This window comes from Phyllobates terribilis, unplaced genomic scaffold (genome assembly GCF_046119375.1).
Source record: "Phyllobates terribilis strain yellow unplaced genomic scaffold, ASM4611937v1 Scaffold_9__5_contigs__length_417890890, whole genome shotgun sequence".
Classification (NCBI taxonomy): Eukaryota; Metazoa; Chordata; class Amphibia; order Anura; family Dendrobatidae; genus Phyllobates; species Phyllobates terribilis.
Window position 1 is genome coordinate 331,886,620 of NW_027362769.1, and position 25,461 is coordinate 331,912,080.

General features: G+C 47.1%; 1 protein-coding gene across 1 annotated transcript in view; it reads left to right on the plus strand.

The window, feature by feature from the left end:
* Positions 1-25,461, plus strand: part of LOC141162179 (parvalbumin beta-like) — a 48,942-nt gene that overhangs the window by 7,556 nt on the left and 15,925 nt on the right. Inside the window, exon 2 of the mRNA XM_073647996.1 lies at positions 24,981-25,048. Coding sequence (XP_073504097.1) covers positions 24,985-25,048 — 64 coding nt within the window. The 5' untranslated portion in view covers positions 24,981-24,984. The remainder of the gene's footprint in view (positions 1-24,980; positions 25,049-25,461) is intronic.

Consider the following 25,461-nt stretch of genomic DNA (forward strand, 5'->3'; position numbering starts at 1 on the left):
AAAATAAAGGATTTATTTAAAAAAAAAATGGCGTGGGATCCCCCATAATTTTAGTCTCTAGCGGAGGTTAAGCAGACGGCTGGGGCAGATGTTTGAAGCCTGGGAAGGGGGTAAAACCCACGGAGCTTCCCAGGCTACTAATATCAGCCCCCAGCTGAATACCTAGCCTTTACTAGCTATTAAAATGGGGGACCCCCCAAAAAAAAATGACGTGGGGTCCCCTCTATTTTAATAGCTAGCAAAGGCTAGGCAGACAGCTGGGGGCTGATATTAATAGCTCAGGAAGGGTGCCATGAATATTGGCCCCCTCCCAGGCTAGAAACACCAGCCGTCAGCCGCCCCAGAAATGGCGCATCCATAGGATGCGCCAATTCTGGCACTTAGCCTCGCTCTTCCACGCTGCCCTGGTGCGGTGGCAGGGGGTAATAGTGGTGGGGTTCATGTCAGCGCCAGCTGCCATGAAGCCCAGGTTAGTAATGATGGCCGTCTATATGACACCCCCATTACTAACCTACAAAGTGTTAAAAAGAAAAAACACACTACACCCAGAAAAAAATAATTTATTTGAAATAAAACACCATTTTATTTAATTCTTAGTTTACTAAAAAAAAAATAGTTACCTGTCCACGTTCCTGCGCTGATCTCCCATGCACAGCTGTCACATCTGGAGATGGTGACAGCTGTGCATGACTGCTGTAAGCTCACGCTGCCGGGAACACGTCCGCTCCCGGCAGCGGGAGCCACTGACTGAGGTCACCGGAGTGCATTCAGGCAGCGCAGCTCCGGAGACCTCCTTTACGGCAGTGCTGTACCGTGGGAATTTCTCACGATACAGCAGTGCCGTAAAGGAGCTAACCGGAGCAGCGCTGCCTGAACTCCGGTGAACCCTTACGGCCCCGTCATTCTAGCGGCGGCAGCGGTTCAGAGCGGTCACATTCTATGTGGCTGCTCTGAACTGGAGATCTTCGTGGGACACTCGTGGACTACTACGGAGGGGTAAGGATAAGGTTGTGGTTTATTATTTTATATTTTATTACAGGAGATCGATGGCTTCGGGGAATTAGGTGTCTTGGTGAGTATAGGTGTAGTTTTTTATTTTTTACTTTATTTTAGGTGGCGATCGGCGGGGACAGGTAATGTATGAACTAATTTCTTTTAGGTAACCACTGGCCACCAATGACATGTATTTAACATTTATTGGGGACACAGTAGGGCAATTTAAATAGCAGGATCAGGCTGATGGGAACTACTGCTCCCATCGAGCTGATCCTGCTGGCAGGAGTGGACGGGGGACAGACATAGGCCGATGGGAGTAGTAGTGTCACATCGGCCTATGTCTGCCCGCACACACACCCGCACACACACACCCCGCACACACACCCGCACACACACCCCGCACACACACCCGCACACACACACCCCGCACACACACCCGCACACACACCCCGCACACACACTAATCATGACGGGTCCGGGAGGTGAGGCTGACCTGTGCGGCCGTGGGAAAGTTGATGTGAGTTCATGCAGTGAAGCATGAACTCACATGAACCCTCTGAGGGCACCGCGGCTACTTCAAATGAACAGCTGATCGGCATCACCTGATACCTCAGCTGTTCATTTGAAATAACCGGCGGGAAAGCGCAGCACAGAACGGGAAAGCCGGCGGTGAAGTCTTTTCACTGCCGGCTTCCCCGCCCGGGTCCTTCGCTCCTTGGTGCTGCGCTCCCCGCCCGGTCCTAATTTACGATCGGGATGGGAGGTGGCGAGGGGAGCGGAGGATCGGGGTGGGAGGCTGCGGGGAAGCAGTATGGGGCTGCGTGATTGTTTAAAAGCCGGCGGCTTTTTACCGCGCGCCGGCTTTTAAACAATCAGGAGAATTCTCCCACGCTGGGATGGCATTCTGATGACAAGCTGGATCGCAGCTGAGCGCTGCCATCCAGCTTGTCATCCTTCAGAGACACTGCAGAGCGCAGGCATTATGGGAACTTCCGATTCCGGTATTCGATATTATAAAAGTATCGGAATTAAGTATCGGAATTCCGATACAGTGAATATCGGCCGATACCCGATATTTCAGTATCGGAATGCTCAACACTAGTTGTGTGCACATACCCTAATTTAAATAGGATAAGTAGGAGTGCTCTTATACGATACTTATGAATAGGGTTTTTCATTTCTGTTCTTTTTATTGTTTTGTGACTGAAGGTAATATTAAAAAGTCTTTATGTAAATTTCGTATTTTTTTTAACTAAAAAATATATATAAATAAATAGCAGTTATTATGATTTTTATTCGACTAGGTTTCAGAAAATGTTGTGCCTAGACGTAGAGAAAAGATGAGGGCATTCAAAGGATATTTACATAGTCCCTGATTCATCATTGTCTGTGCACTTTTTTTCTGGAGTGAATTTGGTTCTATTAGTGATATTTATATTTATGCTTAGTGTAGCACTCCAGCTTTTATTTTTATTTCAGTGCTAGAAAGGTGCCACTAATCTTAACTTCCCCGACCCTAGTCTTATACTTAACAGCTGCCATCTTCAGCTGCTCATGGCGCCACTCCAGTCACATGCTACCATCTTGTGACCATAGCTTCTGAATGACCGGAAGTCAGAAGTAACGGTCACAAGCTTTCAATGCATGTCTAGGAGAGCGCCGTTCCGATCTCATTCTGGCTCTCATAGACATACATTGAGTTGTGACTTCTGGACTTGCCCAGTAAACACTGGAGAGATCCAGTAAGTCACAAACTGCTGGACCAGAGCGGCGCAAATAACAGATGAAGACAGCGGCTGGTGAGTATGAGACTAAAAGCAGGGAACTTAGATTAGTGGCACAATTCCAGTGCTGCAATAAAAAAAACAACAATGCTGGAGTGGTGCTGTAAGCCTACAAGGTCACATCCATGTGAACTGTCAGTGCACTGTCTGATTTTTTTCTTAGAAAGCACACAGACCCATTGAGTATATACTATCTGATCCTCAAAATCAGATTAGAATAGGAGTCTCTTGGATATCGCACTCAGATCTGTGATTTTCACGGGTTTGGGAATAGATCCATGAAACTCTATGGGTACATGAGCTGTTCAATGAAAAATCGATCCGCACACGAACATTTTACATGGAAGTGTGAATGTAGCATTATTTATTACTTGATTTGTGCCTTTTCAAGTTAACGTTACTTAGCTTTTTTTTTTTATTATTCAACAATGTGGGTGTGGTTTTCTATATACAGATATTTTACTCAATTTCATCATTTGTCGCTTTGGATTGTAGAATTGGTCCCTTGGTTAGGCCAGGAGGCGATGGACATCTCCCGATAAGCTGACTGGCCTGTAGATGTGGTTTAGCTGCAGGATCATCTTCTCCCTTCACACACTGTGGGTATGGACATTTAGCACTCACTCTGTGCTTCTGTCCCCAGCTCTCCAGGATCAGACTCTCACATGTCTGACAAGGTGGAGACTGCTGAGACCCGCCAACCGTATTATCCAAAAAGTCCCATGTAAATAAAAACAAGACAAAATCTTAATCAAACTTTTTCTTTTAATGGATGGAGGTCGGTCATAGCTAAGGGGGCGTGCGCAGCACGTAGTAATATGAAATCTCAAATCAAGGCACTATTGGCCAGCAGCAAGTACGAATCATTATGCCCAGCTGGATTCCCGGCGCAAGTCAGACTTTGTACATAACAAACACTATAATGGTAAAACAAATGACCGCCAAGGAGGAGCAAAGTATTTATACTGCGCTCCGACCCCCACCTATTTGGTACAAGGTCTGCTCACTGCCATTGTGGATAGCGGAGAGGAAAATATCCAGACCTATTTCCGTGAGGTGAACACCATCAGGAAACATGAGACTGGAATTGTCTCCCTCCAGCTGACGATGCCTGATGACCATTCCAGCCTTAAAGTGAACAAAGTTGTAGATACGTGCATTAAGTGTGCGCCAAGATCGCTCTACCGCTGCGGCTTCCCTCGCGCCCTGCCATGCAACACTTGAAATGACCTCCGACTAGTGATGAGCGAGCACTAAAATGCTCGGGTACTCGTTGTTCGGGTCGAGCAAATTGGAATACTCGGGTGCTCGACCCAAGCAACGAGCCCAATGTAAGTCTATGGGAAACTCGAGCATTTTTCAGGCAGCTCCCCCCGGCGGTCTGCAGAGGGCCTAAAAATTGCCCAAATCGATGGGAACAGTGCTCAAATGACATGGGGAAAGCATGGGAAAGACCCCTGGAAGCATTTCTGACTCCCAGGTCACTTCTGTCAGCAACGTTGTCAGAGGTATTACGCCACTTTTACGGACTCACAATAAAACATACCAAAACGAAACTAAAATGGATTTTCCTGGGAAATATGTTAAGGAACATCCTTTTCATGACATGTACAATGTATATAAAGCAAAATAAATAACCAAAAACAAAAATACTCCTCCACACGTTGGGCTATGTTCACATGTAGCGTTTTTGATGCATTTTTGCACTTTTGCATTGCTTTCAACCATGACAAATGCATTCACCAGGAAATTTAATTTTAACATTTTACAACCTTATCTGGACATGTGGTGTGTGACACATCATCAGACACATGCATACAGTGCTGAAAAGTCATGGGAACAGCATGGGGAAGACCTCTGGAAGCATCTCTGACTCCCAGGTCACTGCCTAAAGTGTGCCCATCATAAGTGATCCTTGGCCCATGCGAAGATGCCTCCCGCCATGAACCACTCGTTGCAGTTTTGCAACAATCACCGTCCACGTCCTTGTCCCACTGCAGCGTTCAGTTGTCCCTACCCCATTCCTTGGAATGCAAGTTCAAGTATGCAGCCAGCCAGCCACCCACCCACCCACAGGCTGCAATACTATACTGCTAAATTTTTGACAGCAGCTTGTACTTGAAATGTGGCCTTTTAGGCTCGTGGAGGCGGAAGCTTTTTACAACCTCATGCCGGCGGCGGCCGGGTGTCCATACTCGGTCCCCAGCCGCCACTATATTTCCCGGTATCGCCTCCGCCTTCCACAAGCACGGGTCCTACAACATTACCCGTGCCCTCCCCAGTGCACTTACTGGGAAGGACCGCCTAACCACAAACACGTGAACAGGTGAATGTGGCCAGGGACAGTACGGAGCCAGTCCACAACTTTTTTTGCTTACAGTTGTATTTAGCTCTGTGAAAGGACTGGCATAGAGAGAAACCCTATCTACCCTGCATGTCATTTCTCACAGGAAGTCCTGTAATGAAGCTTGTTGCAGAAGCAATGCAGCCCCTCCAACATAAACTCGCCCTTGTCGGTGGTGCTTTGACACACACACACATCTTTCTTTGCGCATTTAATTTCTTGAATACAGAGTTGGACAATGGCCTGATCAGTAATACGGTTTGAGAAATAACATGCATAAGCATGGCCGATGCACATTTAAAAAGCAGCCATAGAGTGTCCGGGAACCTTCCCCCACACTTTTCTTAGCCAGGGCTGCTTTTCGGCAGGGTTGGACTGGCCCACCAGAGAACCAGAGACTCCTCCGGCGGGCCCTGGCTTCTCCTTCAGGAGAGTTCATAGTGCCGAGGTGAGGCCATGATGATGATAGAGGCCACCATCTGCTTAGCTTTCTGCTACTTGGAATGCAAGTGCAAGTATGCAGCCAGCCACCCACCCACCTACAGGCCGCAACATTAAACTGCCAGATTTCTGGGCAGCTTTTTGCACTTGAAATATGGCCTTTTAAGCTCGTGGAGGCAGAAGCTTTTCACAGTCTCATGCCGGCGGCGGCCGGGTGTCCATACTCGGTCCACAGCCGCCACTATATTTCCCGGTATCGCCTCCGCCTTCCACAAGCACGGGTCCCACAACATTACCTGTGCCCTCCCCAGTGCACTTACTGGGAAGGACCGCCTAACCACAAACACGTGGACAGGTGAATGTGGCCAGGGACAGTACAGAGCCAGTGCACAACTTTTTTTGCTGGCAGTTGTATTTAACTCGGTGAAAGGACTGGCATAGATGGAAACCCTATCTACCCTGCATGTCATTTCTCACAGGAAGTCCTGATATGCAGCTTGTTGCAGAAGCAATGGCCGCCCGTCCAACATCAACTCGCCCTTGTTGGTGGTGCTTTGACACACACACACACATCTTTCTTTGCGCATTTAATTTCTTGAATTGAACCTTCCCCCACACTTTTCTTAGCCAGGGCTACTTTTCGGCTGGGTTGGATGGGCCCACCAGCGAACCGGAGACCCCTCCGGTGGGCCCTGGCTACTCCTTCAGGAGAGTTCATAGTGCCAAGGGGAGGCCATGATGATGATAGAGGCCACCATCTACTTAGTTTTTTGTTACTTGGAATGCAAGTGCAAGTATGCAGCCAGCCAGCCACCCACCCACAGGCCGCAACACTAAACTGCCAGATTTCAGGGCAGCTTTTTGCACTTGAAATGTGGCCTTTTAAGCTCGTGGAGGCGGAAGTTTTTCACAACCTCATGCTGGCAGCGGCCAGGTGTCCATACTCGGTGCCCAGCCGCCACTATATTTCCCGGTATCGCCTCCGCCTTCCACAAGCATGGGTCCCACAACATTACCTGTGCCCTTCCCTGTGCACTTACTGGGAAGGACCGCCTAACCACAAACACGTGGACAGGTGAATGTGGCCAGGGACAGTACGGAGCCAGTCCACAACTTTTTTTGCTGACAGTTGTATTTAGCTCGGTGAAAGGACCGGCATAGAGGGAAACCCTACCTACCCTGCATGTCATTTCTCACAGGAAGTCCTGTAAAGCTGCTTTCACTTGAAATGTGGCCTTTTAGGCTTGTGGAGGTGGAAGCTTTTCACAACCTCATGCCTCGTGTCCACACTCGGTCGCTATTTCTCCCGGTGTTGTCTCCGTCTTCTACAAGCGTGGGTCCCTGAACATTACTGCTGGTACTTTTCTGTGAGAATTTGCCTTCTACCAGCCTGGAATATTTCCAGCAAACTATGGTATGACGCCATGGTATTAGCACTGCCCCCAGTACCAGTAGCAAAGCCATCCCCAATTTCCTTCTCAGGAATTTTATTTGGTAGTCTGAGTGGCTGCCCAAATACATTTTCTCACAAAGGAGCTGAAGATAGAGTGGCAGTAGGTGCAAGTTTCTCCAGCCTGTTAGATATTAGAGGGTGAACAGCAGCACATTGGATCAGTGGTTAGCACTGAAGACTTGCAGCGCTGGGATCCTGGGTTCAAATCCCTGCAAGGACAACATCTACAAGGACTTTGTATGTTCTCCCCGTGTTTGCGTGTGTTTCCTCAGTAAAAAAAAGCAGCCATAGAGTGTCCGGGAACCTTTCCACACACTTTTCTTAGCCAGAACTGCTTCTTGGCAGGGTTGGACAGTCCCACCAGAGAATCCTCTGGTATGGCTTGGCTACTACCTTAGGAGAGTTCATGATAGCGCTAACTTTGCAGGTGCTATGGGGCTCTTGAGTGGGGGAGAAAGGTTAGCCCTCAGAATCAAATCCTCTGGTGGGCACAGTGTTTTTCAATCTGAAACAGCTTCTCAGTGGCAGTTGTATTTCACCATAGCCATATTCTTTAGCTTGGTGAAAGGACTGGCATAGAGGGAAAGCGTATCTACCCCGGTTGTCATTTCTCTGTCACCAGGTTCCGCACATTGTCACACACGACCATGCCTGGCTGTATGTTCAGCAGTGAGAGCCACAGATCAGACTGCTGTGTAACAGCTTTCAACAACTCTTCAGCGCTGGGCAGTTTGTCAATTAAGCATGTTATCTTCAGCACAGCCTGTTGCCGCTTGGCCAAGGCAGTGCTGTCAGCTTGTGACTGATGTGGTCATTTCGGAGATGGAGGAGGGGGTGCATGAGCTGAACAATGTGATTACATTGTTGTTAAATTGGTGACGCTGTTTTTTATACTAAAGAAAGATCCTATTGTTTTGTTTTTTTACGTTTCCTTTTAAGACAAGTGCATTCACCGGGAAATGTCATTTTATCATTTTACAACCTTATCTGGCAATGTGGTGTGTGACACATCATCAGACACATCCTGTTTTATTTATGATGGAGGGACTCTAAAAGTCATAAAGCCTATTTTTGTAGGGACATCAGATGGCCCTTACTATTCGTAAAAGGCCAGCAGTCGGCCCTAGCTATTATTAGAGAGCCATCAGCTGGCTATGCTTTGTTGCTTCCATTATTAACAAGTGGGTCTCCTATATTGTTATTGCGTATCCAGTGACTGCAATGGCTGCCAAAAATTTGGACGTAACCCAAACCCCTTTGAAGAGACATAGAGGAGGGTCTCAGTAAAAAAAATATTCCCATTATAAAGGAGCGGGTCTCCTATAGTGGTACTGACCATGCTGTGACTGCAAGGACTGTCAAAATTTGGGAAAAACCGCACTAAGAATTTAAAGACACATAGAGCAGGGCCACATTAACAAGGTATGACTTGTTCCCATTGGAAAGGAGAGGGTCTGCTATACAGTTATAGGGTATGCAGTGAGTCCAACAGCTGACAATTTTAGGAAAAACCACACTAAGAATTTAAAGACACACAGAGCAGGGCCACAGAAACAAGGTATGACATGTTCCCATTAGAAAGGAGAGGGTCTGCTATACAGTTATAGGGTATGCAGTGAGTCCAACGGCTGATCAATTTTAGTAAAAACACCACTAAGAATTTAAAGACACATGGAGCAGGGCCACAGTAACAAGGTACGACATGTTCCCATTAGAAAGGAGAGGGTCTGCTATACAGTTATAGGGTATGCAGTGAGTCCAACAGCTGACAATTTTAGGAAAAACCACACTAAGAATTTAAAGACACACAGAGCAGGGCCACAGTAACAAGGTATGACATGTTCCCATTAGAAAGGAGAGAGTCTGCTATACAGTTATATGGTATGCAGTGAGTCCAACGGCTGACAATTTTAGGAACAACCCCATTAAGAATTTAAAGACACACAGAGCAGGGCCACAGTAACGACAAATTTGCCATTAGAAAGGAGAGAGTCTCCCATAGTGTTGGCCTATGCAGTGAATGCAAGGGATGCCAAAAATTTGGAGGCACTTCAATGCCCCTTGGAAGAGACGTGGAGGAGGGCCTCATAAAAAAATGCTCCCATTAAAAAGGAGCAGGCCTCCTATACTTGTAATACCCATGCATGTTTGTGGGCTGACAAACATTTACCCATGGGGCGTATACATGAACATACTGTATAAAAAAATTTTTTTACGGGCATCATAAACACCCCTTTAAAAAATTAGGTGGGTGTTGCATCACGGACCACGGTCACTCTGGTGATATGGTGGAAGCGTATACCCATGTGTGGGTGTGAAACGGTGCATGGGAATACACCTCCCAAGAAAAGACACTGGATTGGAGTTTATGTTACGCTGCTATCATTCAGTTGTGTTGAGAAGTCTGGCCCAATCCAGCCCTTTTTCATTTTTATAAGAGTCAGGCTGTCAGCATTTTCAGTTGACAGGCGGATGCGCTTATCAGTTATAATTCCACCAGCGGCACTAAAAACCCGCTCTGATAAAACGCTGACGGCAGGGCAGGCCAGGACTTCAAAGGCATAGAGAGCCAGTTCATTCCATGTATCCAGCTTGGATACCCAATAATTATAAGGCACAGCGGAATCACGGAGGACGTTGGTACAGTCGGCAAGGTACTCTCAGCATCTTCCCAAACTTTGCACTCCTTGTGAGAGTACCCCGCGCTTCAGGGCCTGTCCGATGGGAGGGTCTGAGAAAACTCTCCCAGTACTTTGACAGTGTTCCCCTGCCTCTGCTGGATTGAAGTTGTGTCTCTCTCGCCTGTATTCCTCGGTTGTCCAACGAAGTGTGCCCTCTGCCGACAGCGTTTTCAGATGGGAGTTTTTTTAATAGTTCTGCAACAAGGGCCTTCTGGTACAGCCCAATTTTTGTAGACCTGTCCGCCTCAGGAATAAAAGATATAAAGTTCTCCTTGTAGCTTGGGTCTAGAAGTGTCACCAACCAGTAATGACTGTCAACCAAAATTTTGAAAACGGGACAGTCATGGGAAAGGCAGCGTAACATAAACTCGGCCATGCGTGCCAGACTACTAACAGGCAAGACTTCCGTGTCTTCACCAAGAGGATGACTGACCATGCTCTCCTCCTCCTCCTCTCTGTCCTCTGGCCATCCACGCTGAACAGACGGTTTGACAGCTGTGCAGGTAGTACCGTCTATAGTGCATGAAACAAGCTCCTGTCCTTCCTCCTCCTCCTCCTCCTCATTGTCACCCAATCCATGTTGGGATGAGATGAGGCTTGGCTGTGTGTAATCACCCTGTATGGTTCCTTGCTCCATCTCATCGTGCTCCGCCTGCAATGCATCCTCTTTGATTGTGAGCAGAGAGCGTTTCAGAAGACAGAGAAGCGGGATGGTGGCGTCATCGCCACTCGCCATCTTGGTGGAGTCCTCAAAGATTTGGAGCATGGTACATATGTCTGACATCCATGTCCACTTCTGAGGTCTTATTTGTGGAGTCTGAACTGAATACCGATGGCCTTGTTGATGCTGGTACTCAACAACTGCCCTCTTCTGCTCACAAATCCTTCCCAACATCTGCAGTGTAGAGTTCCAACGCGTGGGGACATCACATACCAGTCTGTGAGCCAGAAACTGCAAACGCTGCTGAAACACTGCAAGGGCGGCGGAAGCTGTAGGTGATTTTCTAAAATGGGCACACAGGCAGTATACTTTAACAAGCAGATCTGGCAGCTCCGGGTAGAATGTATATGTGATCCGGAGAAAAAAGAGTTTTAAATACCTGGCCTGTAGGTAACTGTTTTGAACAGCAAACCAGTGTCAAAAAATTTATTGACACACTGAAGAAATTTTTTAATGGAGGCCAGAAATGGCAGTATTGTCTGAAAACGTATATGTGATCCATGTGATGGAAAAACACAGTTTTCAATACCTGGCCTGTAGGTAACTGTTTTGAACAGCAAACCAGTGTGAAAAACTTTGCTGACACACTGAAAAATTTTTTTAATGGAGGCCAGAAATGGCAGTATTTTCTGAAAACGTATATGTAATCCGTGTGACTGAGAAAACACAGTTTTAAATACCTGGCCTGTATGTGACTATTTTGAACATCAACCTGGTGTCAATTGCTTCACTGACACACTGAAATTTTTTTTTAATGGAGGCCAGAAATAGCAGTATTTTCTGAAAACGTATATGTGATCCGTGTGACGGAGAAAGCACAGTTTTAAATACCTGGCCTGTAGGTAACTGTTTTGAATTTCAAATCAGTGTCAAAAACTTTGCTGACACACTGAAAATTTTTTTTTATGGAGGCCAGAAATGGCAGTATTTTCTGAAAACGTATATGCGATCCGTGTGACGGAGAAAACACAGTTTTAAATACCTGGCCTGTAGGTAACTGTTTTGAACAGCAAACCAGTGTCAAAAACTTTGCTGACACACTGAAAAAAAAATTTAATGGAGGCCAGAAATGGCAGTATTTTCTGAAAACGTATACGTGATCCATGTGACGGAGAAAACACAGTTTTAAATAGATGAATTTTTAGCGCTGTAATATGGAACGGATCTGGCTGTATTCTGCAGTGCCAACAAGCGAATGGCGCAGAAAAAACTTGTTCTCTGGATTACTTTTTAAGCAAATAATGAGGATTAAGATGCAAAAAAAATTATTCCTGGCCCCTGAGACCTGGGCCTATTTCCAGAAATATCTAACAGCAGCAGCCTACAGAACTGGAATGGAGCCTCTTGTGCTATGTGCACTGCAGTCTGTTATATACCCTGCCTGCCTGCCTATATACACTGCCTGTCTGATATCTCTGCAGATGGATTAGTTAGTCCTCAAAAGGACTGTTTGTTAAGATGGATAAGTGTAATGTATGGTTTATCTCCCTATACTACCTAATACACAAGCAAATCTCTCCCTAGCTCAGCAGCAGCTCTCCCTACACTGTCTGATCCGGAGTGACTGTGACGAGTATGGCGGTGCCAGGTCTGATATACACCTGATAACGCTGTGTGGCTAGCCAATCACTGAAATGCCCACAGCCAACATGGCTACGGCATTACAGTGCATGGCAGGCAATCCCTGCATGTTCATTGGCTCTCTAAAGAGCGCCAAACATGCAGGGAGGGAACCAGAGTTCCCACCCGAGCAACCCGGAAATACTCGCCGAGCGCCGAGCTTGTCGAGCACCATGATGCTCGGGTGAGTACCGAGTAGTGGCAAGCATGTTCGCTCATCACTACCTCCGACCAGACCAGGGTTGGTTCCGGGAAGAAACCATGGAATTTGTCAATGTCCGAATGCATCATAGTGAGGGGTTCGGTAATACGGAAAGAGCAGAGATCATTCCCGCCCTCATGGAGGACTAAAATTATGGGGGAAGAAGATTCCTGAGCGATTTGAACAACCTTCGGGAGAACTTGGGACCAGGTCAACCCCCGAATTCCTTTCCAAAAGACATCAATCCCGTGAAAGCCGAGACCTCTTCCACCCGGACGACGTTCTGCCCTCTGGGACGTCCAAGAGATGTATGAGTATCCCAGGATCCACACTGTGGGTTTCAAACCACCTGGAAAAAAAGGTTAATGGAGTAATAAATCCGGTCTGATGTGACTGGAAAAACAAGAGGAATGCCATCTACCAATGCGCTGAATTTTAGTGTTAGATAAACCAGCTCGGGCTGCTTCCGTGGCAGCTCCAATCCTGAAGGAATGGATTCCAAACTCTTTAGGAGGAAGACCCAAGGACAACAAGCATTTACAAAAAATAGATTGGAACTGAAATATTGCAAGAGGGGAATCATCCTCATGGGAGAAAAAGGACTGACCAGAACGAAGAACAGATAAATAACTGTTAACGAGGTTTAAAGGACAAATAGGAGCGGGAATGGCAAATAGTGGAACCCATGAACCAATACCTGACGGGTCAGTTTTTGATTTTCGAATCCGAATAAGGTGGCCTCCATCACAGGGGGAGACGTAATAATTTTGAAGGCCTCCAGAATTGTGCTTTGATGAGGAAACTAACTCGCTAATGCATAGGGCACCGAAAAATTCAAAGGATACAATGTCTAATTTTGCCATTAAGGCACCAGGGCCAGCCTCTCTGATCAAGGAGATAGCCCAGTCAAAGCAAACGTATGTTACAGATGTGTCGCTTTCTGAAATGCCATCATTTACCGATGTTCCCCTGGGGAAAGAGAGATGTTGAATTAAACAAAACTTTCCAGGGTCTTTTTTGGGAACAATTCCTATAGGGGAAACACGTAAATTATAAAACAGAGGAGTTTGGAATGGACCTATTATTCTACCTAAGGAAACCTTCTGCATTTTTTCTGTAAGAATTAGAGGGAATTCTTTGGCTGATTTCAGGTTGGCAGAAAACAATGGTTGGCTACAGAAAGTGAAAGAAATGAAGAAACCATAACTGAAGCCAAAATGTAACTGGGCCCCTGCTTCCTTATTGGGATAGAGATTGAGCCAAGGCCCCATTGTGGTTGCGCTCACCGGGGTCCTTGGGCTATGATTGATTGGGGGGTTTTGTTGCCAATTTTGGAGAGGGACAGGGGCATTTGACTGCAGCATGGGGTCCTCCACAGGCTGAACACTCATGTCTGTATTTTCACAAACCGAAGAAATGCAGTGTCCCTCTTTAAACAGCCAACAGGAGCTGGGTCTGCAGACGGCCACTGACATTGTGCCCGCGGTATGACCAGAGGCCGCTGAGTGAAAGGTGGTTGTGGCTTTCTGGGCTAGCATAAGACGAATCCATGTGTCCGTCGCTTTAACTCCCCAACCCAAATGAGGCTGTAGGGCCAAACGCCGCCTGAACTCCTCATCATAGCGCCACCAAGCGCCTCCCCCCGTGGGCCTTATAGGAGTGATAAATGGTGTCTATGTAAATAAACATTTCAGAACAGCGCTCTGGATGCTTTTGTCCCATGACGCAGCCCATAACAAAAAATGCTTGCAACCAATTGTTAATGTTTTTTGCAACTTTTGGTTTGCGCTCAAAAGGCCTATCAATGGGACGGCTCTCCTTGTCAACCATATGCTGATCAGGAGACACCAGGGACGAAATATCAACATAATCGTTGGCCCAGATTTTGTTAATGGTCTCCTCGTCTAAGTGAGACCCAAGAGGAGAAATACCACAGAAAAAGACGTCCTTGTGTATGCTAGCATGGGTGAGAGGGGGGTCTTTTTGAGGGTTTTGGTTTAGCATAAGAGCAAACCATCAAATCTCGTTCCGTGCTCCAAGAGACCGCTTGTCCTCAGCCTTAACTCAGTTATGATAAGGAGTGGTGCTATTGCGGCGGTGGTGAGGGGCATCCCATCTGTCTTTGTCTTGAGAAGCTTGAAAAACTTCTAAGCCTTGGGTCAGTAGGAGAGGCTACCTTTGGCGAGAGTATTCCCTCTCTGCCTATGACTCTGACTCTATCTATTTCATGTGGAGACTCCAGGTTGGCAGGAAAGTTCTGGCTGCACCAGGATCCCGGCCACCATCTCCAGAATCTGGTAAGGGTATTGTTCATGAAATGGAAACCCCTATCTGAAAATAGTCACGTCGTTGCTGTGCAAGTTGAGCTCCAGATTGGAGCTTTGCCTCCGGACAAGTTGCTATCTTCTCAACCAAGTCTGCTGGTAGTCAACTTGTTGTGTGCTGGCATCTCCGAAAGAAGGAAAGCGGAGGCGATGTCTCCACACAGTCTCGACGATTGTTCCAATGATCTGTGTCCTTTGTGGACAACAGGTTGAAGATCGACCCATAGAAGGTACCTTCAGTTTTCAGGTGGTTGGATGACGAGATCTTCAAGGAGGAGGCATTTTCCAAGTCTCTACTATCCACCAACCAGGAAGAACTCTAGTTTGTCTTTGTATATTCCAAGGTGGTAGTTTTCTTGCCGGGCAGAAAGAGACTTCGCAATTCAAAGTCTCTGGTACTACACCCGTTTTGTCCTGCTCTAAGGATGTCTTGATGGAGAGAAGCGTCCTAGTCATGAAGAAGGTGATAGAAGTAACCTTTCTTCCAGTGGACAGAGAGAAAGTGGTCCTGAAGAGAAGTTGTGAAAGGCCAAGAAGAAGAGTCTGGCTCCACTTCTTCCACAGACGATCCTCGCGGGCTTGAAGAAGATAGAGCGTAAGAGGCCTACTGTAATACTAATGCCGGCAGCCCTATATGGTTCCCCTTCCACCTCCATTCAGGGACGCCGACATACTTACAGCTGCGGCCATGCGGTCACTTCCCCGTCTCCAGTACATCTCCCTGCTTCCTGCTCACTGATTTCCAGTTACGCGCTTAGTGCAATTATGTTCCCCTGCTCTTAAAGGTCTTGTAAATGCCCCCAACCAATAGCTGGGAGGCATCTAGGTATAAAATGGGCAGGGTCCGGCCAGGTACAAATAGGTAGTTGGTGGTTGGGGGCAGTCCGTTCCTGGATGCTGTACCTGGCTGGCATACAAAAATATGGCGAAGCCCACATCAAAGTTTTTGGGAAAAATTAACTTAAAAATAATTTTTAAAAAATAATAATTTAGGGACTGCATCTTTATTAACCCCTCACGTGGAGGGGTTAATAAAGATGCAGTCCCTGAATGTGTTTTTTTTTTAATTTTTCATTTAATTTTTCACCAAAAATTTGACGTGGCCTTATTTTTGTGTCCAGCCAGGTACAGCAGGCAGAAACGGGCTGCCCCCCACCCCCAGATGCCTATTTGTACCTGGCTGGAAACAAAAATACAGGGAAGAGCTTTTTTAATTATTTCAAGAATTTCATGAAATAATTAAAAAAAATTGTCGTGGGGCTTCGCCCTATTTTTGTGTTCAGCCAGGTACAGCAGGCAGGAACGGGCTGCCCCCAACCACCAGCTGCGTATTTGTACCTGGCCGGACACAACAACATAGGGAAGCCCTTTTTTTTTTAAATTATTTCATGAATTTCATGAAATAATTAAAAAAATAAATAAATGGGGCTTTGCCCTATTTTTGTGTCCTGCCAGGTACAACTAGGCAGCTGGGGGCTGGAATCCGGAGCGCAGGGAGGCCCAAGCTTTCTGCCCCCCCCCCCCTGCTGCAAATTGAAGCGCCATCTTCTGGCGCTGTAACCAACTCATCCAGGGCCCTGGTGCGGTGGCTCACTGGGTAATAAAGGGGTTAGGGCCAGCTTGGCATTATCAGCTGGCCCTAAGCCTGAAATTCATGGGGTCACGCCAATATTAGACATGACCGCCATGAATTTCTAGTAAAGTATTTAAAATACACAACAACCAGAATAAAGTCCTTTAATTGAAATAAACACACAATTTTTTAATGTTCTAAATTAAACCATACTTACCATCACGCCCATTCCAGCTGAAGCCAAAGTCTTCTGCAATAAAAGTAAAATAATAAAGCAACATCATCCTTACCTCTCCATGGTTCCCAGGACGGCTCCAGCTCTGCTACATTCACATGACCGGCTGGATCGCAGCCGAAAGCTGCTATCCAGCTAGCCATGCCGCAGACACTGAGAAACACAGGCATGCTTGCGCTCCTCAGTGTCTGGCTGTGACGGCATCCAGATGAGCCAAGGTCATGTCCAATGAACTCAGCTCACCTCATGCACGCCACTGACAGCGTGGGAAAATTCTCCTGCGCTCAGCGCTTGAGCAGGAGAATTCTCTCATGCTGGGATGGCATTGAGATGACAGGTTGGATCGCAGCTCAGCACTCTGCAGTGTCTATGAAGGATGGCATGCTGGATGGCAGTGCTCAGCTGCGATCCAGCCTGTCATCTCAATGCCATCCCAGTGTGTGACGCTTGCAGCCCTACCCTGGGAAGATGGGGTACTCGGAGCCGGGTCAGATGATTGGTGGGGTTGCAGCCGTGGCCTGGACCCGTTCCGTGCCCAGGCCCGTCACATTAAAAAAAGGATGTATGGGCTATTAGGGTTGAGTGGTTGCTATCGACTACGCCACCTGTGGTACCTGGTGAAGGCCACCAGCGCTGCTGCAGTCCTTTGAGGTGGGATGTTGTGGCAGCTGTCATTGATACTACTCCCCACAGGCGGAGCAGGGCCTCAGGGCAGAGACAGAGTGGGAGGGGGTCGTAGTGTAGAATGTCTGGTGCTGCACGGTGCAGTGCAGAAATAAAGAGTCCGGAGGCCATAGGGGTTGACTTCCAGGGTGTTTACTCATGGTGGAGAGTGCAGCTGCAAGGCTTCTCCCTGCTCCTCACGGAGTTCTGCGATCACCAGGGACGGGGGTCCGACAACCTCCGAGTAATTCAAGTGCTTAATCAGGACCCCGCACCAGAGTGTTCCTAGACTTCAGACCGAGTCCTCTCCTGTCTGTGTGTGTAGATTGGCCAGGTCTCCCTCTGGACTACGCTCAGAAAAAGGGTACAGGTGGCAGCTCCGCTCCGTCCGTTACCCGGTGGGATCCTCAGGGCCTGCCGGGCTTCCCTGAATAGGATGTGGAGTAGCAAAGTCATGTGTCAGGGGCCGGTACCCCTTTTGCAGCCGGAATCCCTCTGACTAGATCAGAATAGCGAGGACAGGTGGCGTATACCGCTACGTCTGCATCCCCCTGGGATCCTTTTGCGGTGGAGCTACACTCCTAAGCTCCAGGCCTTCTTGGTCATGGTCCTTGACCGGGTTGAGACATGTGTTAACTCGAACCTGCCCCTCGACCCAAGGCCAGGGTACGAGGGCCGTGTCTCCATCCGCTGCAGGTTCACCCAGAAGTCACGTTCAGGGATGGAGATCACAATCAAAGAACCATGAGGCCAAGATGGCTGTGTATTGTGCCGATAGCCCCAAAAAGGCTATTTGCACCACCTGCCAGGCCAGCATCAACAGGGGTGGAAAAACGACCAGCCTGACCACCACCAGCATGATCAGGCACATGGCAACAAAGCACCCGACTATGTGGGCCGAACTCCAGGGTCCAGGAACAGTGTCTGCAGGTGGCACCATTGCTTCTTCCGCTGTTGTGCATGCAAGCCAATCCTTTGTCCATGGTGCATTCGAAGATGCCTCCTGACCTGCACCTGTCATTGCACTCTCTCAAGTAGCAGCATCAGGAAGCAGATCCATGTCCTTGTCCCAGCCCAGCATTCATTTGTCCATACCCCAGTCCTTGGAACGCAAGCGCAAATATGCAGCCAATGCCCCACAGGCCACACTACTAAATTCTCACATTTCACAACTGCTTGTGCTCGAAATGTTGCCTTTTAGGCTCATGGAGACAGAAGCATTCCGCATCCTGATGGCAGCTGCCGTCCCTCGGTACTCAGTCCCCAGCTGCCACTATTTCTCCCGGTGTGCCATCCCAGCATTACACAAGCACGTGTCCCAAAACATTAGCCAAGACCTCAACAACGCAGTTACCGGGAAAGTACACCTAACCACGGAAACGTGGACAAGTACAGGGATGGTACATCTCGCTGACGGCACACTAGGTTAACATAGTGGAAGCTGGGACTCAGTCGTACCTTGGGATGGAACATGTCCTCCTGACGCCAAGGTTTGCAGGCCCTATGTCAATCAGGGTTGCCCCCACGGTCTACAGCTCCTGCACCTCTGCCTCCTCCTCCTCTTCAGCCTACATCTCCGAAATGACCACATCAGCCACAAGCTGGAAGCACTGCAGTACTGCCTCGGCCAAGCAGCAACAGGCTGTTCTGAATCTAATATGCTTAGGTGACAAACCGCACAATTCTGAAGAGTTGTGGACAGCTCTGAAAGAGAACGCAGATCTGTGGCTCACATCACTGAACCTACAGCCAGGCATGGTCGTGTGTGACAATGGCCGCAACCTGGTGGCGGCTCTGAGGCGAGGTGAGCTCACACACGTACCATGCCTGGCCCATATGCTTAACCTCGTGGTTCAGCGGTTTCTCAAATCCTACCCGGAGCTGCCGGATCTGCTTGTTAAAGTATGCCGCCTGTGTGTCCATTTTAGAAAGTCAGCTACAGATTCCGCCTCCCTTGCCGTGTTTCAGCAGCGTTTGCAGCTTCCGGCTCACAGACTGGTGTGTGATGTCCCCACGCGTTGGAACTCTACACTGCAGATGTTGGGAAGGATTTGTGAGCAGAAGAGGGCTGTTGTTGAGTACCAGCATCAACAAGGCCATCGGTATTCAGTTCAGATTCCACACATAAGACCTCAGGAGTGGACATGGATGTCAGACATATGTACCATCCTCCAAAACTTTGAGGACTCCACCATGATGGGAGCGGCGATGACGCCATAACTAGCATCACCATCCCACTTCTCTGTCTTTTGAAACGCTCTCTGCTCACAATTAAAGAGGATGCATTACAGGCGGAGCACGATGAGATGGAGCAAGGAACCATACAGGGTGATTACACACAGCCAAGCCTCATCTCATCCCAACGTGGATTGGGTGACAATGAGGAAGAGGAGGAGGAGGAGGAAGGACAGGAGCTAGTTTCATGCACTATAGACGGTACTAACTGCACAGCTGTCATACCGTCTGTTCAGTGTGGATGGCCAGAGGACAGAGAGGAGGAGGAGGAGAGCATGGTCAGTCATGCTCTTGGTGAGGACACGTAAGTCTTGCCTGTTAGTAGTCTGGCACGCATGGCTGAGTTTATGTTACGCTGCCTTTCCCATGACCCTTGCGTTCTCAAAATTTTGGTTGACAGTCATTACTGGTTGGTGACACTTCTAGACCCACGCTACAAGGAGAACTTTATATCTTTTATTCCTGAGGCGGACAGGTCTACAAAAATGGGGCTGTACCAGAAGGCCCTTGTTGCAGACCTATTAAAAAAATTCCCATCTGAAAACGCTGGCGGCAGAGGGCACATTTTGTTGGACAACCAAGGAGTACAGGTGAGAGAGACACAACTTTAATCCAGCAGAGGCAGGGGAACACTGTCAAAGTTCCAGGAGAGTTTTCTCAGACTTTCCCATCGGACAGGCCCTGAGGCGCGGGGTGCAAAGTTTTGGATGCTAAGGGAGTACCTTGCCGACCATACCAACGTCCTCTGTGATTCCTCTGTCTCTTATAATTATTGGGTATCCAAGCTGGATACGTGGAATGAACTGGCTCTCTATGCCTTGGAGGCCTGCCCTGCCTGGCCTGTCCTGCCGCCAGCGTTTTATCAGAGCGAGTTTTTAGTGCCACTGGTGGAAGTATAACTGATAAGCGCATCCACCTGTCAACTGAAAATGCTGCCAGGCTGACTCTTATAAAAATGAACAAGGGCTGGATTAGGCCAGACTTCTCAACACCACCGAATGATAGCAGCATAACATAAACTAAAATCTAGTGTCTTTTCTTGGGAGGTGTATTCCCATGCACCGTTTCACACCCAGACATGGGTATACGCTTCCTGATTTTGGCCAGTTGATCTTGTCCTCCTCCATCTCCTCATCCTCCACCACCATGTCACCAGTGTGACCGTGGTCTGTGATGCAACACCCACATAATTTTTTTAAAGGGTGTTTATGATGCCCGTAAAAAAAATTTTTTTTAGAGTATGTTCATGTATATCCCCCAGGGGTAAATGTTTGTCAGCCCATACACTTAGTGCATGGGCATTACAAGTATAGGAGATCCGCTCCTTTATAATGGGAACATTTTTTTATGAGGCCCTCCTCCACGTCTCTTCCAAGGGGCATTGAAGTGCCTCCAAATTTTTGGCAGCCCTTGCATTCACTGCATAGGCCAACACTATGGGAGACTCTCTCTTTTCTAATGGAACATGTCATACTTGTTACTGGGCCCTGCTCTGTGTGTCTTTAAATTCTTAGTAGGGTTTTTCCTAAAATTGGTCAGCCTTTGGACTCACTGCATAACCTAAAATTGTAAAGCAGACTCTCTCCTTTCTAATGGGAATTTGATGTTACTGTGGCCCTGCTCTAAGTGTCTTTAAATTCTTAGTGGGTTTTTTTCTAAAATTGGTCAGCCTTTGGACTCACTGTATACCCTATAACTGTATAGCAGACTCTCTCCTTTCTAATTTGAATTTGTCGTTACTGTGGCCCTGCTCTATGTGTCTTTAAATTCTTAGTGGGGCTTTTCCCAAATTTTGAAATTTTGGCAGCCCTTGCAGACACAGCATGGGCATTACCACTATAGGAGACGCGATCCTTTATAATGGGAACATTTTTTTTTACTGAGACCCTCCTCTATGTCTCTTCAAAGGGGTATTGGGTTGCGTCCAAATTTTTGGCAGCCCTTGCAGTCACTGGATACGCAAGTATAGGATACCCACTTGTTAATAATGGGAACAATAAAGCTTAGCCGGCTGATGGCTCTCTAACAATAGCGAGGGCCGACTGCTGGCCTTTTAAGAATAGTAAGGGCTATTTGATGGCCCTATAAAATAGGCTTTTTGACTTTCAAAGTCCCTGCGTCATAAATAAAGCAGGATGTGTCTGATGATGTGTCACACACCACATTGCCAGATAAGGATGTAAAATGTTTAATGACAATTCCCGGTGAATGCATTTGTCTTAAAAAATAACGTAAAACAAAACAAAACAATAGGATCTTCCTTTAGTATAAAAAACAGCATCACCAATTTAAACTCAATGTAATCACATTGTTCAGCACCTGCACCTCCTCCTCCATCTCTGAAATGACCACATCAGTCACAAGCTGACAGCACTGCAGCACAGCCTTGGCCAAGTGACAAAAGGTTGTGCTGAAGATAACATGCTTAATGCTTAATTGACAAACCGCCCAGCGCTGCAGAGTTGTTGAAAGCTGTAACACAGCAGCCTGATCTGTGGCTCTCACCGCTGAACATACAGCCAGGCATGGTCATGTGTGACCATGGGCGGAACTTGGTGATGGAGGAATGACACCCAGAGTAGATATGGTTTCCCTCTATGCCAGTCCTTTTACCGAGCTAAATACAACTCTTAGCAAAAAAAGCTGTGGACTGGCTCCATACCGTCCCAGGCCACATTCACCTGTCCAGGTGTTTGTGGGTAGGCGGTCCTTCCCAGTAAGCCACTAGGGAGGGTACGGGTAATGTTGTGGGACCCGTGCTTGTGGAAGGTGGAGACGATACCGGGAAAAATAATGGTGGATGGGGACCGAGTATGGATACCCGACCGCCGCCGGCATGAGTTTGTGAAAAGCTTCCGCCTACATGAGCCTAAAAGGTCACATTTCAAGTGAAAGCAGCTTTAGAGGACTTCCTGGTTGAAATGACAGCTGGGTAGATATGGTTTCCCTAGTCCTTTAACCAAGCTAAAGAATATAGCTGTGGTGAAATACAACTAAGCAAAAAAAAGCTGTGGACTGGCTCCGTACCAACCCTGGCCACATTCACCTGTCTATGTGTTTGTGGTTAGGAGGTCCTTCCCAGTAAGTGCACTGGGGAAGGCATGGGTAATGTTGTGGGACCCGTGCTTGTGGAAGGCGGAGATGACACCGGGAGAAACAGTGGCGGCTGGGGACCGAGTATGGACACCCGGCCGCCGCCGGCATGAGGTTGTGCAAAGCTTCTGCCTCCACGAGCTTAAAAGGCCATATTTCAAGTGCAAGCAGCTCCCCAGAAATCTGTCAGTTTAGTATTGCAGCCTGTGGGTGGTTGGGTGGCTGGCTGCATACTTGCACTTGCATTCCAAGTAACAGAAAACTAAGCAGATGGTGGACTGTATCATCATCATGGCCTCACCACGGCGAAATATGAACTCTCCTGAAGGAGATGCCAGGGCCCACCGGGAGAGTCTCCGGTTGTCTGGTGGGCCCGTCCAACCCTGCCGAGAAGCAGCCCTGGCTAAAAAAAAGTGTGCGGGAAGGTTCCTGGACACTCTATGGCTCCTTTTTTAATGTGGATCGGACATGCTTATGCATGTTATTTCTTAAACCGCATTGCAGATCAGGCCATTGTCCAACTCTGTATTCATGAAATTAAATGCGCAAAAAAAGATGTTTGTGTGTCAAAGCACCACCGACAAGTGCGAGTTAATGTTGGACGGGCTGCCATTGCTTCTGCAACAAGCTGCATTAGAGGACTTCCTGGGAGAAATGACACCCAGGGTAGATACAGTTTCCCTCTATGCCAGTCCTTTCACCGAGCTAAATACAATTCTCAGCAAAAAAAGCTGTGGACTGGCTCCGTACCGTCCCTGGCCACATTCGCCTGTCCATGTGTTTGTGGGTAGGCTGTCCTTCCCAGTAAGTGCACTGGGGAGGGCACGGGTAATGTTGTGGGACCTGTGCTTGTGGAAGGCAGAGACGACACCGGGAGAAACAGTGGTGGCTGGGGACCGAGTATGGACACCCAGCCGCCGCCGGCATGAGGTTGTGAAAAGCTTCCGCCTCCACCAGCCTAAAAGGTCACATTTCAAGTGCAAGGAGTATAGTATTGCAGCCTGTGGGTGGGTCGGTGGCTGGCTGCATACTTGCGCTTGCATTCCAAGGAATGGGGTAGGGACAACTGAATGCTCCACTGGGACAAGGACGTTGACGGTGATTGTTCCAAGTCTGCAATGACAGGTGCATGGCGGGAGGCATCTTCGCATGTGCCAAGGATCACTTATGATGGGCACACTTTTAGACAGTGACCTGAGAGTCAGAAATGCTTCCAGAGGTCTTCACCATGCTGTTCCAATGTCTTTTCAGCACTATATGCATGTGTCTGATGATGTGTCACACACCACATGGCCAGATAAGGTTGTAAAATGTTAAAATGATAATTTTCCAGTGAATGCATTTGTCTTGGTTGAAAGCAATGCAAAAGTGAAAAAAAGCATCAAAAACGCTACGTGTGAACATAGCCCAAGGTGTGGAGCAGTATTTTTGGTTTTGGTCATTTATTTTGCCTTATATACAAGTTATTACCCTGGAAAGGATGTTCCTTAACATATTTCCCAGGAAAATCCATTTTGGTTTAGTTTTTGTATGTTTTATTGTGAGTCCATAAAAGTGACATAATACTCTGACAACGTTGTTGATATCAGTGACCTGGGAGTCAGAAATGCTTCCAGGGATCTTCCCCATACTGTTCCCATGTCATTTGAGCAATGTTCCCATCGATTTGGGCAATTTTTAGGCCCTCTGCAGACCGCCTGGGGGAGCCGCCTGAAAAATGCTCGAGTTTCTCATAGACTTACATTGGGCTCGTTGCTCGGGTCGAGCACCCGAGCATTCCTATGTGCTCGACCCGAGCAACGAGTACCCGAGAAATTTATTGCTCACCCATCACTAATAATCAGGGCTAATAATCTTCTTCCAGAAGATAATAACATTGTCACATTTTTTTGTTATTTAATGATAACAGAATATTTACTACATCGAGAATACGACAGGTAAGTATACTGATGTACAGCAAAATATGATGTGGTACTGAGGTGGGAAAAACATGTAAGTGATGTTATATAATTTTATGTCAAAAAGGCAAAAGTAAGAGAGAAGTAATAGCTTTACTGACTGATCAGAAAAAATACAATTTCAAGCTTTCTGAGGCCAGAGGATCTTTTATCAGGCATTATGACAAATCTGGCAGATGAATGGTCCTCTATCCTCGAAAAGATTGCATATATAATTTTTATGGTAAGCTAATAAAGGTATCACTCCAGTAATACTTTTACTTTTTGGTCAAAAATGCATTAAAGAGGTTTTCCAGGCTCAGGACAGAGGTTTAAAGTCACTAAGTGACTGTGGATTGTCGAACTATGACAGGGTGCGGTGTGGACACCGTCACTATTCCCCATGCCAACAGTGGTCACAAGGCTGCACGTATGTGTTTTCATGCTTGAAAGAGTGCAGACTTTTTTACCCAAGCCTGGACAACCCCTTAATGTCATAGACGTGTTCTATATTGTTTATACATTGCGAACAACTGACACCAGGTTAGAATAATACATTTGGAAACTTTTCATGCTCCTTGCTCAGTCATTTATAGTCACTGTAACCAGTAAAGCAGAATAGTAAAAAGTTTCAGAGTTTTTACAATTGTAAACTTTTTTTTTTATATATACTTGCAGCACAATGGGGTCTATTACTGACATTTTATCCTCTAAGGATATTGATAAAGCCATGGCTGATGTAGAAGGTACGTAACAGATTCCAAGTGAAGAAATTATGCTTGGTTTATTGTTTATTATTGTGATTATTATTTATTGGGCCAGGTTCAGATCATCAGAATTGACATAGGTCTTGAAATTGGATAGCAAAAGGGGGTTGGATTATACAATTCTCATTCCATTTTTGGATGAGAATTGCCCATTCACATCATCAACCTTATTATATTATTTTTTACAGATACTTACTTTTCATACACTTGTCTAAACCTGGCCTTACTGTCGAAAAATAGAGATATATAAAGGTGTCCATATTACATTTTGTGGGTAAGTAGGAGTAGGGTATGTGCACATGGACCTGCACAGTTTTTTTTTTAAGCAGAAGATGCTTCAGAAAACGCAGGCATTATTTTCCCTGAAGTGTCTTCTGTTGGGGGGTTCTGTC